Source organism: Capra hircus, chromosome 16 (genome assembly GCF_001704415.2).
Source record: "Capra hircus breed San Clemente chromosome 16, ASM170441v1, whole genome shotgun sequence".
NCBI classification, from domain to species: domain Eukaryota; kingdom Metazoa; phylum Chordata; class Mammalia; order Artiodactyla; family Bovidae; genus Capra; species Capra hircus.
This window is the reverse complement of record NC_030823.1, coordinates 30,670,122-30,688,350: the sequence shown is the minus strand read 5'-3', so window position 1 is coordinate 30,688,350 and position 18,229 is coordinate 30,670,122. Positions and strand designations below refer to the sequence as shown.

The window sequence follows — 18,229 nt, the reverse complement described above, 5'->3', positions numbered from 1 at the left end:
TGCGTTTCACCTGGCCACGTGCTGCTTTTCGGCAGATGAGCAGGGCGTAGCTAATGGCGATGCTATTTCCCGCAGCACCTGCGCGGAATACAGATATGGACGGAAGCAGGCACTTGCCCGGAGGTGTACTTGCCCCATAAGGACCCCTCTTGATAAGACCACTTTTAAATGGAAGTAGGAACGTAATGGAAACTTCCACACTGTTTTCGACATCTACATTTTTACCTTCTTACCTCGCTGTGGTGGCTGTGAAACATTCCCACGCAAGGGCTGCGGCGGGAAGGGCGGGGGGCGGGGAGTGTGGTGGATGGCAGCTTGAGGGATGCACGAAGGAATTTCCCCCCAAGGAAAGCAGGTGTGGGGGGCGTTGCCACTTCCACAGGGTTCCAGCACCCTAGGATATTGTCTTCCTGCCCCCTCCGTATCTCAGAGGGAAACCAGAGACTGGAAAGCCCCAGGCGTCCTTTGCACCCTCGCCTGCCCCCACGCCGGGTACCCCCCGGGCGCGGAGATGCCATTACACCTCACGTGATACCCGCACGGGGCCGGTCCTTCAAGAGGCATCTCGCGGGGTGTTAATTAAAGGTCACCACAAAACAGACCTGCGGGCTCACTAGAAGATTTGTCCTCTCCGGAGATGAAAAATGACACCCTGGAGCAGCTACGTGTGGAGTCCGGCAAATGCCGGCTTCCTGGGCTCTGGGCTCTGCGCCGGGGGCCAGAGGGGAACTGGAGAGGGCGATGACCGGGTGCTCCGGGGACGCGGTGGACTCTGCCTGCTGGAAGAGCCGGGATCGGGTGCCGAAGGGACCCCCGACCGAGACGAGGCCAAGGCCGGCTCGCACACACCCCCCTTCCAGGCCCGCGCCGTCCCTCAGTTTCCCTGCCGGGTGGCTGCCCACTTGCTACCCGGGCTCGTGCGTCCCAGCCCTGGGCGGCGAGGCACAGCGTACACTGGGTCACAGGCGGGCTGGGGCTAAGGCCCTGTTCTCCCGCTGCGCTTGGGAGGGTGGCCCCCCGGCCGGCCAGGCTTAGGAGGGCAATTCCAGAAAAGGTTTGCAGGGCAGGTCTAGGAGAACAAAGGGCGGGGGGAGGACTCCGCATATTTGTGGACTTGTTTGTGACTCAATCCCTCTTACACGGCGTTTCAAAGGCAGACCTGCAAGCCTTGCCAGGAAGAGAAAGAACTTGGGGGCGGGGAAGCTCGGGCGCATTTCTGTCCGGCTGCGCTCGCTCGGCTCTGCCCCCAGCTCCAGTCTCGCGCAGTGCTGTTTCATTAGAGCCCTGGACCCGGGCGGCTCACCAGCAACTTCCCCGCACCGCGCGAGATTTACGACCCCATCCCCCGGCTCTCGGCCTCGGAATGTCAGGCAGGAGAGCCGCAACATAAAATGGATCCCGGCAGGCTCGGCGGCGGCGGCAGCCAGGCGGCGGGCTCCCTGGCGGGGCCGCGGTTCGCAAGGATCCGCGCTGCGCCTGGGCGCACACGCGCGCCCTGACCGCGGACGCCGGCAGGGCCACACCGCCGCCCCTCTCTGCCCTCGCGCAACTGTCAGGCAAAGCGGGACGGCGGATATTGGCTCCCCCACACGCCGAGGCTCCTCCCCGATCTGGATCTTTATATTTTGGGAGAATTTCTTTGAACTCAATTACCAAGCTCCGCGAAAGGAGACAAGTTCCCACAGCCGGTTCGCTGGCGGTAGGCGAGGCGGGGGTCTCGCCCACCTCCTCGGCAGCTGCCGTGTGCCCTGATTGTACTCGTCTTTTCCCTCGTGGAGGAAAACGGACTCACTAGGCTAAGGAAAATGCCAATTATCTGGATGTGACCGTGAAAAGAGAACGTGTGACTGGAGGAGGCAGAAGAGGAGGAAAAGCATTATTTGAAGAGAAGAATAAACCGGGCACTCCAACCCTTCTGCAAATTAGTGCTGTTACTTCTGGGGTCCATCTGCTTTTATCCCCCCAACCCCTCCATTAAGAAACCTTTACGTGAGGGCCAAGAGACAGCCCCCTACCACTGGGCATCCTTCTGGGTTGGAAGACCTTTTGGATGTAGCGTTGGTGGAACATTTAGATACTCTTCTCTGGAAAAGCCACCATGAATTCGATAGCTGGGAATAAAGAGAGGCTTGCAGTCTCCACCAGGGGCAAGAAATACGGGGTAAGTTGTGACGGGTCTAATGCGGAGACGTGTTACCAGACTCTTTTCCGACCGGGGTCTCTCTTTCTGGGTAACGTGCGGCCGGGGCAGGGCGGCTCCGAGCTCTCCTCCGGCTGCAGCGGCGCCTTGGCCGGGCCAGCTAGGCGTGCGCGCGCGGAGGCGGGTCTGCCAGTGAGGACGCCCTCACACTCGCCTTGCCCTCGGTTGAGACCCTCTCGTTCCTCCTCTTCCCCACATCCCTAACTTTTGCAGCATTCCTGACTTCCAAGCAGAGTTAAGTCGAATGGGAGGGTTTCCCACGAAATCTCCGCAGCTCTTAGGGATTCCCTGGAATCAGAAAAACCTTTCATTTACCTTCAGGATCCAGAGGGCTGTACCCCGAATTAATACAAATCCAAAAATCAGTCCCCCAACCCCCTCCTGGCATAGTCTTCCAGAATCTTAAGCGTGGGCTCCTTCTGGGATGGGTGCCGGGTTCAAAAGCGCGGGGAGCTGAATCGGTGGGTTCCTCTGCAGAAACCATTGAAATTCCCTGAGCGAGCGAGCCCCTAACCTCCAGATCGGAGGAGTCCGCCGGCGCCCGGGAACCGGCGCAGCGGACACCTGGGCAACGAGGATTCACTTAAAGACAATTAACTAGACAGATGCAGGCAGATTTGGCCGCCGGGCCCGGAGAGGTCCCCAACGCGCCCCTATTGGCGCTGGGCCGGGGCCTTTGGTGGCACGCAGATCCACGGGCAGGCGGGAGGGTGGCCCTGGGCCGGGGCTCGGGAGCCCGGCGGCCCCTGACACCCGCGTGTCTCCCCTGCAGGTGAATGAAGTCTGTTCGCCCACCAAGCCTGCGGCGCCCTTCTCCCCTGAGAGCTGGTACCGGAAAGCATACGAAGAGTCCCGCGCCGGGAGCCGGCCCACCCCCGAGGGCGCGGGCTCGGCGCTCGGCTCGTCGGGGACCCCGTCCCCGGGCTCAGGTACTTCGTCCCCGAGCTCCTTCACGGGCTCCCCGGGCCCCGCCTCCCCGGGCATTGGCACCAGCTCGCCGGGCTCCCTTGGCGGCTCGCCAGGCTTCGGCACGGGCTCCCCGGGCTCGGGCAGCGGCGGCGGCTCCTCCCCCGGATCAGACCGCGGCGTCTGGTGCGAGAATTGCAACGCCCGCCTGGTGGAGCTGAAGAGGCAGGCTCTGAAGCTGCTCCTCCCGGGGCCCTTCCCGGGCAAGGTGAGCGCGGCCGGGGACGGCACGGGGCTGGCGGGCCACAGCTGCGCGCGCCTCGCCGCGGCCGGGGGTGGGGGTGGGGGGACCTGCAGCGCCACGAGATGCTCAGTTGCAGACGGGTCTTTGGCTCAGCCCGGGCAGCTCCGGGCCTCGGGGGGCGATCTCGCGCGTCTCTGCCGCCAGACCTTCCTCCGGCGCATTGCTTGGATGGTGCGTGCGCAGTTCCAGGCCTCGCTGTCCACCTGGGTTGCCCATGTTATCCTTCCTGCCTCCCTCCACTTCCCAGAGTGCCCTTTCTGTGCCCCCAGCACCCGCCCAGCTATCCGGATGAACCCGCGCAGTGCTACCTTTCCCCGAGACCCTCTTCCCCCGCGTGTCCACAGACCTTAGCCGCGTGTTAGGCCGGGGACATTGTGACACCAGCTGCGGGGATTCGGCGCCCAGCCGCCTGCCTCCTTACTACGCCCCCCAATACTCCCCTCCCCCCGCTCCCCAGCTCTCCGCAGGGGCGACTCGTTAGATTTTTCTTCCCACCTCCATCCATGCTCCTTTACAAAAGTGTCGGTGGGAGCGGTAAAAGCAGGCTGATATTTAGGACTTGGCATTTCCCATTGCCTATTTGTGGTCCTCTCTTTCCAGGGTTACCAAACAGACACACACACTGGAAAGCCAGCATTCCCCCTAACCTCTGTGTGTCTGTCAAAGGAAGACTAAGGGTTGAGGAGCTTCTCTGAGCGCGGCTCACCCGTCTGCTCGAGCACTGAGCACGTTGGCTCCTCCATGGCAACCTTGCCAGCGTTGTGTGTGTCCAGAGCCCCCAGAGTGTAACACAATGCAATTGTATTTGCACTGTTGGGCCCAAGTACTATCAAATGAAAATATTTACTCTTTCACTTCAAAGAGTTTTTATCAGCGGGTTAGAGAGAAATATCAAGAAAACAGCGTGAATTGCTGTAGAGAATTCTGACACTGTTCAGTGGTATTTTCTGATTTATAGTTCTGTGACTTTTGAAGTAAAGTGTTGTGATTCTGAGTCGTGGAGTTTAGGAATAAATGCATCTGCTGGCCATTTCTGCTTATCCAAACACACACATTGATGTTTTCATATGCAAGGGTTAAATTAAACAAATACCCACAGAAGTTGTAAAATTTTAAACGTGGAAAATTGCCACCAAGAGAATTGGTTTTATGAATCCCGAATTTATCTCTAGAATAATTAACTTGTAGATTGTTGTCAGTATGCCATTTTTGTAGTTTGATAATAAATCTGTCAGGAATAAATCTCAGGGACTCTAAAAGCTTATTTCACTCTTGTAAGCCCTATCCTCTGATTTAACACCAGCTCTTCACTAACAGATTTATTTACTCTTGTGATCATTTATCAGAATTCTTTGATTTTTTTTTTTTTACTGCATTCAAGGAACTGTGTTAGGCACAGCAATAAAATAACAGGTACCTGCAGTCCTTGTCCACATGGAGCTTGTATTCTCACAGAGGATAGAGATGTTGACCACAAAATGCACAACTCATAATTTATTTCCATTTGTGGTGAGTACAACAGAGGATGAGTGTGGGGTGCTGTAAGATGGTATAACCAGACTAGACCAGCTGGTAAATTACTAATAACTTTCATTCTTAAAGATATATAGTATCTGATTTTTGGCAATCCTAGTAAGTTGCAGTCTACCAATTTATTCTAGAACATTCTTGCAGACCTGTTCTTACAGTAGCTTCTTTGTGTTGTTGCATGCTCCTTGTGTGCAAAGGTAAATTACAATATACTCTTTTCATAAAAGTGGTGGGAGGAAAGGAAATCTATAGAAAGAAGAAACAAATGTTGAAATTTAAATGCATCCATCACGTTTTGTGGAGTCATGTGACAATGTAGATTTTTGGTTTTGTTGAAGCAGCCTGGAAAAATCATTCTCAGTGCAATAAGAGGCAGCTTGATATATATGCCAGTTTTACTTACATGATGAAATAAAACTGATGCTGGGAAACTGATGACATTGTCAGTGAGGGCTAGAGAAGAAACGTTGGATCTGGGGAACCTCAATGCTCTACACCAGCTTACAGTAATCCAGGTGCATCAAGAAGAGCGCTATCAGTCTTGGGGAGAGTCACATTGGGTCACTTTAAGTGCACGCATGAGTTTGCCTGGAGTTTTAGATGTGATATGGCACAGTGAGATATGACATTTAGTGCAAAGGAGAGCACACGACTCAGCCAGAAGCAAGTGTCACTCAGATGACCTCACTGTTAGTAAAGAGGTTTGGGGCCAGGATTTTAAATACAAATCGTCTGGCTATCTCTGGGAATAGTCATTTTAGTGTTTTTTTTTTTTTTTTCCTTTTTAAAATATTGGTACCCTCAGACTAGGTAATATTTCCATTACACCTTTGAAATTTGCAGTATTTTAACCAAACAAATATTGTGTTCTCTCAAGCACCATGGATGGAGGCCCAAGTAACTCTGACATAAGGCCTTTCTTCTTCCCAGAGCCAGATTTATGAGCGAACTCTGGAACTCCATTGCCCTCCGGCACAGAAGGAGTTAATTTTTATAAGAACAAGAGACGTCATTGTGACTCCAACATGTAGTTTGCCCTGAAGAGTAAGGGTCTGAAAGATAAAGGCATGTTCTTGAGGGGTAATTAGCAAACATCATGTTTGCAATTCACTTAAGATTTTTAGCTGTACGTGGGGACTCTTTTCTTACATAGAGTACTACATTCTACGAGGAGGTATGAAAAGTCTCCTAGGTAAGCATTTAAAGTCAAAGGCAGAATAGCACATCCAGGAACCTTATTATTTTAGAGTAGAGTTGGCTTTGGTTCTTTCTCTACCACTGATTTATTTTGTGACAATGAGTAAATCAGTTTTCCTCTGTATTTTTAACTTTACTATTTTTTCCTTAGTGTAAAGGAAAAAAAATGATTCAGACTCTAGGTGACCTTTCAAATGATTAGAATGTCAAAAAATGATTTTCGATAAGGTTTGCAAAGTGCTTACATTCTTCAGAGAAAGACAGGAATGTTTATGATTATCAATTAGACAAGATTCTGTGGGATTTATGTTTTGCCCAATTTAGGGCTCTTCTTACAAAATATTCACTTTCAATATCTGCCTCCGTCAGTACATTTCCCAAATATCATACTGCCATCTAAATTGTCACACTGTGCCTATTGGTAGAGAGCAAGCGCTATTGAAGTCCTCCAGTTTTGTCTCTGGAACAGGTGGTTAAGAAGGGGAGGTGAAGCGCCGGTGAGCCCATGCAGGGGTGTCAGGCTGGTCCCAGGAGTTAGACACTGGCTCTGGTGGCCTGAAGTGTGGACACCCTGTTCTGAGCACACTCAGTACTAATCATGTGACCACTGGAGAATGAGGCTTCTTGGCAGAAGACAACAGGACTTGGAGGTTTCTAGCTTAGGTAACTGGGGGTGGGGTGGGTAGTGTTAACTGAGGCAGGAAATGGGAGGAGAGACAGATTTGAAAGGAACTCAGAAGAAAAATCCTACAGATAGAGGAGCCTGGCAGGTTGCAGCCCAGAGAGTCCACAAAACACTGAGCGTGCAGGCAATGCAATAGAATTCATTGAGCACCTGCTGTGTGGCATACTCTTTACAAATAGTGTCTCACTGGAATAACTGTAGGCACAAGTAATATCATCTGGATGCTGTAAATGAGCCAATTGATTTCCAAAGAAGTTGAGTAACTTTCCCAACCTTTCTCAGCTTAGTCATCGCTGCACTGAGATTTGATGGAATATGAAGCCTGTGGTCTTTCTTGTATGCCACTGAGTCTTGCTTTTACAGAGTAGCAGGAAGTCTGGAAGCAGCATTTGGACTTCCTTCTTTCTTTAGAAGCTCTGCTGCTGCTACTGCTAAGTCGCTTCAGTTGTGTCCGACTCTGCGCGACCCCATAGATCGGCAGCCCACTGGGCTCCCCCGTTCCTGGGATTCTCTAGGCAAGAACACTGGAATGGGTTGCCATTTCCTTCTCCAATTCGTGAAAGTGAAAAGTGAAAGTGAAGTCGCTCAGTCGTGTCCGACTCTTAGCGACCCCATGGACTGCAGCCTACCAGGCTTCTCCATCCCATGGGATTTTTCAGGCAAGAGTACTGGAGTGGGGTGCTTTAAACAGTATTAAAATATTAACAAGAATGACCTAAGAGTATATCCTGGATTTGGAGGGCATTGAAGAAGCTGGAAATCAAATTCATGACCTCAAGGACTTGCAATACAAATTAGAATACAAAACACAAACAATCAAGCAGCGTGCCCTGAAGGCAGTTATGAAAGTGTCCTTCCTCAATAAACTCTTGACGTTTTCTTCTTTTCAGAAGAAAGAAGCTAGTGGATTTGGTTTTCCATGAACTGAGTTTGTGGTTTCTGCAAAGAGACAAAAGAGTAGAGGCAGATTTAGGAATGAAACAGACCTGGGAATGTAGAAGGGGCAACCTTGAGCTTCAGTTCAGTTCAGTGGCTCAGTCATGTCCGACTCTTTGCGACCCTGTGAATCGCAGCACGCCAGGCCTCCCTGTCCATCACCAACTCCCGGAGTTCACTCAAACTCACGTCCATAGAGTTGGTGATGCCATCCAGCCATCTCATCCTCTGTCGTCCCCTTCTCCTCCTGCCCCCAATCCCTGCCACCATCAGAGTCTTTTCCAATGAGTCAACTCTTCCCATGAGGTGGCCAAAGTATTGGAGTTTCAGCTTCAGCATCATTCCCTCCAAAGAAATCCCAGGGCTGATCTTCAGAATGGACTGGTTGGCTCTCCTTGCAGTCCAAGGGACTCTCAAGAGTCTTCTCCAACACCACAGTTCAAAAGCATCAATTCTGTGGTGCTCAGCTTTCTTCACAGTCCAACTCTCATATCCCTACATGACCACTGGAAAAACCTTAGCCTTGACTAGACGGACCTTTGTTGGCAAAGTAATGTCTTTGCTTTTTAATATGCTGTCTAGGTTGGTCATAACTTTCTTCCAAGGAGTAAGCGTCTTTTAATTTCATGGCTGCAGTCACCATCTGCAGTGATTTCAGAGCCCCCCAAAATAAAGTCTGACACTGTTTCCACTGTTTCTCCATCTATTTCCCATGAAGTGATGGGACCAGATGCCATGGTCTTCGTTTTCTAAATGTTGAGCTTTAGGCCAACTTTTTCACTCTCTTCTTTCACTTTCATCAAGAGGCTTTTTAGTTCCTCTTCACTTTCTGCCATAAGGGTGGTATCATCTGCATATCTGAGGTTATTGATATTTCTCCTGGCAATCTTGATTCCAGCTTGTGCTTCTTCCAGCCCAGCATTTCTCATGATATACTTTGCATAGAAGTTAAATAAGCAGGGTGACAATATACAGCCTTGACGTACTCCTTTTCCTATTTGGAACCAGTCTGTTGTTCCATGTCCAGTTCTAACTGTTGCTTCCTGACCTGCATACAGGTTTCTCAAGAGGCAGGTCAGGTGGTCTGGTATTCCCATCTCTTTCAGAATTTTCCACAGTTGATTGTGATCCACACAGTCAACGGCTTTGGCATAATCAATAAAGCAGAAATAGATGTTTTTCTGGAACTCTCTTGCTTTTTCGATGATCCAGCGGATGTTGGCAATTTGATCTCTGGTTCCTCTGCCTTTTCTAAAACCAGCTTGAACATCTGGAAGTTCATGGTTCACCTATTGCTGAAGCCTGGCTTAGAGAATTTTAAGCATGACTTTACTAGTGTGTGAGATGAATGCAATTGTGCGGTAGTTTGAGCATTCTTTGGCATTGCCTTTCTTTGGGATTGGAATGAAAACTGACCTTTTCCAGTCCTGTGGCCACTGCTGAGTTTTCCAAATTTGCTGGCGTATTGAGTGCAGCACTTTCACAGCATCATCTTTCAGAATTTGAAATAGCTTAATTGCAATTCCATCACCTCCACTAGCTTTGTTCATAGTGATGCTTTCTAAGGCCCATTTGACTTCACATTCCAGGATATCTGGCTCTAGATGAGTGATCACACCATCAGGATTATCTGGGTCATGAAGATCTTTTTTGTAGAGTTCTTCTGTGTCTTCTTGCCACCTCTTCTTAATAGCTTCTGCTTCTGTTAGGTCCATACCATTTCTCTCCTTTATCAAGCCCATCTTTGCATGAAGTGTTCCCTTGGTATCTCTAATTTTCTTGAAGAGATCTCTAGTCTTTCCCATTCTGTTGTTTGCCTCTATTTCTTTGCATTGATTGCTGATGAAGGCTTTCTTATCTCTTCTTGCTATTCTTTGGAACTCTGCATTCAGATGCTTATATCTTTCCTTTTCTCCTTTACTTTTTGTTTCTATTCTTTTCACAGCTATTTGTAAGGCCTCCTCAGATAGCCATGTTGCTTTTTTGCATTTCTTTTCCATGGGGATGGTCTTGATCCCTGTCTCCTGTACAATGTCACGAACCTCCATCCATAGTTCATCAGGCACTCTATCTATCAGATCTAGTCCCTCAAATCTATTTCTCACTTCCACTGTATAATCATAAGGGATTTGATGTAGGTCATACCTGAATGGTCTAGTGGTTTTCCCTACTTTCTTCAATTTAAGTCTGAATTTGGCAATAAGGAGTTCATGATCTGAGCCACAGTCAGGTCCCGGTCTTGTTTTTGCTGACTGTATAGAGCTTCTCCATCTTTGGCTGCAAAGAATATAATCAATCTGATTTTGGTGTTGATCATCTGGTGATGTCCATGTATAGAGTCTTCTCTTGTGTTGTTGGAAGAGGGTGTTTGCTATGACCAGTGCGTTCTCTTGGGAAACTCTATTAGCCTTTGCCCTGCTTCATTCCATATTCCAAGGCCAAGTTTGCCTGTTACTCCAGGTGTTTCTTGACTTCCTACTTTTGCATTCCAGTCCCCTATAATGAAAAGGACATCTCTTAATGATGCTCTGCAGGTGCTGTGCTTAGTCACTCAGCCGTGTCCAACTCTTTGCAGCCCCATGGACAGAAGAGCTACAGTCCATGGGATTCTCCAGGCAAGAATACTGGAGTGGATTACCAAGTCCTCTCGATGTATTGCATCAGCCCTTCAAATAGCAACACCTGAGTGAGTTAAGTTTTTTGCCTGGTACAGACTGTAAATCATTTGGATTGACTTGTCTCACTTCATGGAGAAGGCAATGGCACTCCACTCCAGTACTCTTTCCTGGAAAATCCCATGGACTGGTAGGCTACAGTCCATGGGGTCGCTAAGAGTCAGACACGACTGAGCGACTTCACTTTCACTTTTCACTTTTATGCATTGGAGAAGGAAATGGCAACCCACTCCAGTGTTCTTGCCTGGAGAATCCCAGGGACGGGGGAGCCTGGTGGGCTGCCGTCTATGGGGTCATGCAGACTCGGACTCAACTGAAGTGACTTAGCAGCAGCAGCAGCAGTATCACTTCAGTCAGTTTTTTTTTTAAAAAAGGAGTAACTTACTGGGTTTTTTTTGTTTCTTTCTAGGGCAGGTAAGTGAAAGTGGTCAGATAAAATTTGTTTTTTTAAAGTCTTGGGATTTTAAGTGAAATCAGTCCTTTTACCCATTGTAGCGTCCCCATGTATAAATGTAAAATCATTTCATATCCACTGGCAAGAGCATCTTTCCTGTTCTATTCACAGTTGAGGTACCAAGCCAGAAATAGGTACCAAAGAACAAATCTCCCAGTTGGGGGCATTCCTAGATCCTTTTGAGGTTTGTGACAGAATTTTTGAATGGACAGTGCAAACCCTATGAAACATCAGCCCCTAAGAACTCCCTGGAGTAAGCAAAAAATTCCAGGTTGGCAGAAGGTTATCAGACATCTGCTCATTTCCATATCAATACAAGAAAATCTTTTATGTAAAAAACAGTGCAGAACTACATTCCTAGCTGAATTTTCCCTGGTCATATATTCTGGGTTCATTGATGTCTCAGAAATATCAGGAGGATTAGCCAGACATACTGAGAAGAGTGGCCAGGAATCACAGAGATTAAAGAAAGGAATGCGTCAGCGGTTTTAAGAACACCAAACAAGGCTCTAAATAGCCAGGCCGAAAGTAAGTCTAGACTTGGGAATATATATATATATATATATGTATATACACACAGAACATGTATTTTTTTCTGTAGTTTTTCAGTTCCAAAACAGGGGTATGAAAAAATAACTCCATTTAAAAGATCCTCTAGAAGCCAATGTAAGACTGTTTATAAATAGATGTTGAATTTTAAATACTTACTAGTTATGAGAAAATTCTATCTGAAATCTTCTAAGAACACATGGTTATGCGTCATTTGAAACTTGCATTTTGGAAATGTTTTAGATAAGGGATCAGCTAATAGATAATATGAGTAGTGAAAAAGTCCTGTAGCATTTGTCATTAAAGCCTTTCTGAAACATTTTAGGGATTATAAAAACATTCCCAGTAGAGACGTGTGAGCAGTAATATCTTCTTTAAGGCTTATTAGTAAGCTATGGAATAATGGCATTTCATTCTACCAGACTTTTAATTGTGAACCAGCATGGTCAGTTTTTATAGTGATTTAATTCACATTGTAAAAATCCCTGGCCTGTAGTAATCTCTTCCACACTCATTGCAGATAGGATTATTGCATTAGAAATGTGATTTTTTAAATGGCTGAGGCTGGTAATTTGTCAGCATTTGGCAGGATTAAGTCAATAAAATAGGCAACATTAGTTGCTTTTTTGGTATTATATCACAGATCAAACTGAACCATTCATCAGCTGATAATAATGGTGATGGTAATAATGATGACTAATATTATCATTTAGTAATAATGATGACTAATATTATCATTTAGTAATAATGATGACTAAAAATGGCTGGCAGTTATCATCTAGTATATGCTAGGCACTGTACTAAGATACATAAACATATACATACATAAAATCTCATAGCAAAATGAAGATGAATCTGATTTCTTTTCTTTACCCTGGAATTCCAGGTGATTGATGTGGTCTAGGTCACAAAAGGAAGCATGAGTAAAGATACAGGGACCAGTGAAATCCAAGAATGTTTCCCCTCCAAAGCCATTGAGGGGATATTAGTATTGCTAAACAATTCATTAATATTAATACACTGTTGATACAACTGCCTGAGTGGGAGACCCTTGCTTGAGGGAGAAGGTTGGGATTATTTTTCCTGGTGACGTCACTTTCAGGGTGGGGAAAATATGTGAGGTTGTCAGGATCCTGAGCTGAGTAATTTTCTTCCATGTACTGGAGAGGGTCAAAGGAACTTCCTTTTACTTACATTCACGTGGCTGAGACTCTTGCCAGCCCTTCTCAAAAGCCCTGCCTGAGGGGCCCTTGGGGACCACCAGAGAGCTCGAATTCTTCAGCTGGACCTTCAGTGCTGAGACAGCAGGATTGCCAGACTCTGCTCTGCTTTGTCCCGGTAGAGAGCTGTCTGTGACAGTTCCCAGTCTGTTTTCAGGAATACAAAGCTAATTTCCTTTTTATCACTGTCTTGAGTCACGGGCTAATCATAAGAATCTTTCCTTCATTAAAAAATATCTTCTGTGTGGTCTTATTGTGGTGAAGAAGCACTGTTTAGAATGGGCTCCCATTGATCTTTCAGGCTCACATGTACCAATCAGAAATAATACTGTATTTGTGTAGGTACAAAAGGACAGAGAATACGTCTCTATTCCTGAATTGCTTTTGAAATATTTATCAAAATAATAAATCATCCTCCTGCTTACTATTGCCTTTGGGATGTTCTAGGACCCATCTAAGAAAACTGGATTTTGAATAATGGTTAGAAAGGTTGTCTGTCTACCTTTTCCAGGTTATCAAGGAATTCACCTATATTTTCTTTGAATATTTGTAGGGTTTCCTTTTTATATCTCTGATCCATTGAGAGATTATTTTGGTGTATATTGAGAGGTGTAGATCAATTTTGCCCTTTTCTAAATGTCTATCCAGTTGTCTAATAAAATATATGTCTTTCCCTCATTTTATTTGAAATATCTGTGTTCATAAACCAGATCTTCAATAGTTGGGTCTACTTCTGCCCCTTCTGTTTTGTCCCATTTATCTGTCTTCTCATGTACTAATTCCACACTATTTAATTATAGATGCTTTGTACCATGTTTTAGTATTTGGTAACACTGGCTTTCTCTCTCCCAAATAATGCCTTTCCTTCCTAGTAGCTTTCTGGTTATTCTTCCTGACTATTTTCCCATATGAACTTTAGAATCAACTTGCGTGAGTCCATACAATTTTTAAAAATCAGGACCAAGTTAAGTTTATATATTAACCCTGGGCGATTTTTGGCATCTTTTTGATGTTGACTCCTTCCTGAGAACATGGAATGTCTTTCTGTTTGAACACATCTACTTTTCAGTAATTTTAAAGGTTTTTCTCATAGAGGCTTTGTCCGTTTCTTGTTAAATTTATTTTTAGGTATTAATACCTTTTGTTGCTTTTATAAATGAGCTTTTCACTTCCATTATCTCTTCTAATTGATGTTAATGTGTAAGAAGGACAGTATATTAACTGTATATCCTGTTGTTAGATTCTATTACTCTGTTCATTAGTTTTTAAATTAGTATTCTTGGATTTTCTTTCATGAATACAGATATCATAACTCTTCTCCTTTGCTATTTTTATTCTTCTAGTAGTTCTCTCGTTTGTTATATTGATTTATGCTTCCAGTTCAGTTCAGTTCAGTCACTCAGTCGTGTCCCACTCTTTGCGACCCCGTGAATCACAGCACACCAGGCCTCCCTGTCCATCACCAACTCCCGGAGTTCACTCAAACTCACGTCCATCGAGTCGGTGATGCCATCCATCCATCTCATCCTCTGTCGTCCCCTTCTCCTCCTGCCCCCAATCCCTCCCAGCATCAGAGTCTTTTCCAATGAGCCAACTCTTCGCATGAGGTGGCCAAAGTACTGGAGTTTCAGCTTCAGCATCATTCCCTCCAAAGAAATCCCAGGGCTGATCTTCAGAATGGACTGGTTGGCTCTCCTTGCAGTCCAAGGGACTCTCAAGAGTCTTCTCCAACACCACAGTTCAAAAGCATCAATTCAGGTGCTCAGCTTTCTTCACAGTCCAACTCTCACATCCCTACATGACCACTAGAAAAACCATAGCCTTGACTAGATGGACCTTTGTTGACAAAGTAATGTCTCTGCTTTTGAATATGCTATCTAGGTTGGTCATAACTTTTCTTTCAAGGAGTAAGCGTCTTTTAATTTCATGGCTGCAATCACCATCTGCAGTGATTTTGGAGCCCCCCAAAATAAAGTCTGACACTGTTTCCATTGTTTCCCCATCTACAGTGTTAAATGGTAATGTATGCTTGGCATATGTATAGCTTTTTCTACTAAGTAAGATGTTGACCTTTGGACTGAGGTCTCTCTATATATTTTTAACAGTTAAGGAAGTATCCATCAATTCCTATTTTATTTAGTATTTTTAGTCAGAAATAGGTGTTATATTTTGTCAGATGTCTCTTCAGTATCTATGGAGATGATCATATGATTTTTCTCCCTAGATCTATTAATATTGTGAAATATTATCATTGCTTTCCTGATAATGAACCATCCTTGCATTCTCATAATAAACACCACTTGGTCACAACATATTTTTTGAATATGTTGCTGGGTTCAGTTTGCTGATATTTTATTTATGGTTTTTTCCTGTCATATTCATATTCCATAAGCACTTTTGATTCCCACTCATGTACCAGCTACAGTAGTATGCCACCTTATAACCAAGATATGAAAAAGACTAAAATTTCCTGCCCTCGAGTAACTCCCAGCCTAGTATTAGAGATAGACAAGAAACCAAAGAGGGTGCAGCATATTAAATGCTGGACCATGGGCTATGGAGGCTGCTGGAGGGGGTGAACAGAGAGGTGAGGCTTGAGCTGGCTTTGACAGAGTGAGTAGGAGCATTGTGGTGAAGCATCAGCATTCCAGGAAAGGGGAATGGTGAGCATAAGGCACACCCAGTATCCTGGGGGAATCACAGTGGTGCATTTCTGACATTGCGCAGTGTGTGCATGGGGTGAGTGACAGGCTGGGAAGGTGACAGGGAGAGAATGAAGGCCTTGTGGCCAAAGAATCTGAATGTTATTCTATAGGCAGCCATTGAAGGGCTTTCAGGAAGGGAGTGAAATGATCAGATACTCATTTAAGAAAGATTGCTCTGATAGGGAGAGAGGAGCTGGATTGGAAAGGTGGTGCATGGAGTTCAGTGGAGAGGCCCCTCCCTGTGGCCTGAGTGAAAGCTGGTGCACACTTGACTGAGCAGTGGGAACGAGGAGGAAGCCTGGACCCAGAGCGGACAAGATCTTGTCCATAGAAAACCCATGGCAATGGCAGCTGAGAAATGGGGTGGAGAGGAGAGGAGAAGTTCTTTCAGATTTCTGGCAAGGCAAGTGTGTGGGTTGTGGTACTTTTAATTGAGATGGGGAATACAGGCCAAGAGTGGGTTTTGTTATTGTAGGTCTGATTTTCAGGGATGGGTGTGGATACTAAGATTGGTTTGGGCTCTCTAGAGCTTAAGGTGGAATGTTCCAGTGGGGTCCAGGGGGGCTCTAGAGTGGACTCAGGGCTAGAGCCATGGATCTGGGAAGTGTCAGGGTGAGGATGGCGGTGGAGTCCACAGATGGGGTGAACTCTTCAAGGAGGATGTGTATGGTGACAGACGGTGAAGCATAGAGTTGTGGGATCCATTGCTGTTGAAGGGACAGGCAGCTTGAGGAGGCAGGGAGACAAATCAAGGAGAGGACAGAAAAGAGGGAAGAAAATAGGAGAAGGTGGTGCCAAGGAAACTGAGGGAGGGCTGAGCTTCAGAAGGTAGAGTGATGAAAGGTCAGATACCTTGGAGAGATTGAGGAGGTAAGGGCTGAGGTTTCCACTGAATCAGGAATCAGGAGGAGGTTGGGGATTTTTGTTAGAAGTTTCTGGCACTCTGGAGAAAGGCGGGCAATTGTCGTTGTGTATCCAGGAGTGATGAGGACGTCTGAGGCAGCTCAGAGTTGTTGAGGACACTGAGAGGTTAAGAGAGATGCATTTTCTGAGGCTCTTACGACCTTAAAAAAAATGAAGCGCTGGGGTCAACAAACGTGGGTGCAAAACTAGGCTGCTGTCACTGAGTGTGTGACCTAGAGCAAGTCACTTAGCATTTCTAAACCTGTTTATTCTCATCTTTACAAGGAGGGCAGTGTTGGGGCCCCATCAGGGTTGTTGTGAGGAGACAGTGACATGGTGAGATGATATCCAATCATCACTTTCTGTTTTATTCCAAGGACTCCCCACAGGAAGTTGAATTTTATGAAAATTACTTCCTTTCCTCTTTCTCTTCCCTTCCTTTCTTCTTCTCTCTTTCTTTTTTCCTTGCCAGTGATCTGACACCAAAATGGGAAAGCAGTTATCAGAGAAGATGGAACTATTCAGCTCACCTCCTTTGTATTTCTTCAACTGCAAGTGAATCAAGCATCTCATACTGACTTATTCATTTATAGGGTGTCTCCACAGAACCAGAGCTTGTTTGAAGAAAATCGTTTCTTCTTTTAGTTGGGATGCCATGAATATGGATTGAGATTCTTTGTCACAGATGGAAATCCTCCCCTTTAAGCGCTGCCCCTCTCGGAGGCCCCCCTAGGGAGCACCGCAGACACCGAACTTGGCATTTCCGCTCGGCTGAGTGAGGGAGACCAGACTTCCCCCAGTGACTGCGCATGCGATGTGCAAATCTGAGCGGCACCAGGAATTTGGGTTTATCTGCCTCCCAATCCAGTTTTATCTTTCTCAGACAGTTTTCTTTGCAGTTATACTTTGCTGATCCTATCGCATGGATTCCGCCCAGACCCTGTGGAGAAGTCTGGAAATAAAGACACCCTCCCCCGCCAAGTAGGATTTCCTGCCCATAATCTCAGCTCTCAGCGCTGTAGCTGCCCTGGGTAGAGAACCTTGTTGTAAACTCTTACGTAAAGAGAATCGGTGTTCTTATGCTGCTCTGTAGGTAAACATTTCAGAAGGCTCTGGGGTAGAGTAAGTTCTTTTGATAAGCAGAACTATATCTAAATGTGTTGTAAGTATTATAGACTAACTTACAGACGAAGGACTACTTACGTACATCTTTTCTACTTAATGGAGTTTAAGCTCACTGTTGTCGTTGACTGCAAAAAGTTCTTGTTAAAAGTTTCAGTTCTCCACACAGCATGTTTTTAAAAGCTTTGCTAGTCCTTACACAAAATATCTTTATTTTTAAAGCATGAATTGCAAATAACCATTTTAAATCTACTTTGCCACCACAGGGGTGGAAAATGTAAACGTTGAATAATTCTTTATCTAATCTGAGTGCTGTCTGGGATTTGTAGTTGCTAACTCAGGATTTCTTCAAAGATAACATAGGAATTTATAGGGCTTGAGGTTTTCCTGTGAAGTTATTCCATCTTTTAATTAGCGGTGATGAGCAGCTACACTTTCCCATGAAACGCGATCATCTTATTTATAGCGGTTGCTTTCTTTAAAGTTGTAATCACTATTTCTCTACTCCCTCCTCCATCTACCTGGTGGTTTCATGCAGAAGGAGGAGACTTACTAATTAACTGATAAGAAACCACCACCACCAACAGCAATAACAACCAAAAGCTACTGAGCTATCTAACCAAAGAGTTATACATTGCTCAGTTGTGTCCAACTCTCTGTGACCCCATGGACTGTAGCCGGTCAGGCTCTTCCGTTCATGAAATTCTCCAGGCAAGAATACTGGAATGGGTAGCCATTCCCTTCTCCAGGAGATCTTCCCAACCCAGGGATCGAACCCAGGTCTCCTGCATTGCAGGCAGATTCTTTATCATCTGAACCACCGGGGAAGCCTCTACAGAAAAT

The 18,229-nt window shown here is 46.1% G+C and overlaps 1 protein-coding gene across 1 annotated transcript in view; it reads left to right on the top strand.

Annotated features, from left to right (window-relative positions):
• The window catches only part of KIF26B (kinesin family member 26B), a 518,472-nt gene continuing 501,577 nt past the window's right edge, over positions 1,335–18,229 (top strand). Inside the window, exons 1-2 of the mRNA XM_018060247.1 lie at positions 1,335–2,161; positions 2,973–3,374. Of these exons, the coding sequence (XP_017915736.1) occupies positions 2,099–2,161; positions 2,973–3,374 (465 nt within the window). The 5' untranslated portion in view covers positions 1,335–2,098. The remainder of the gene's footprint in view (positions 2,162–2,972; positions 3,375–18,229) is intronic.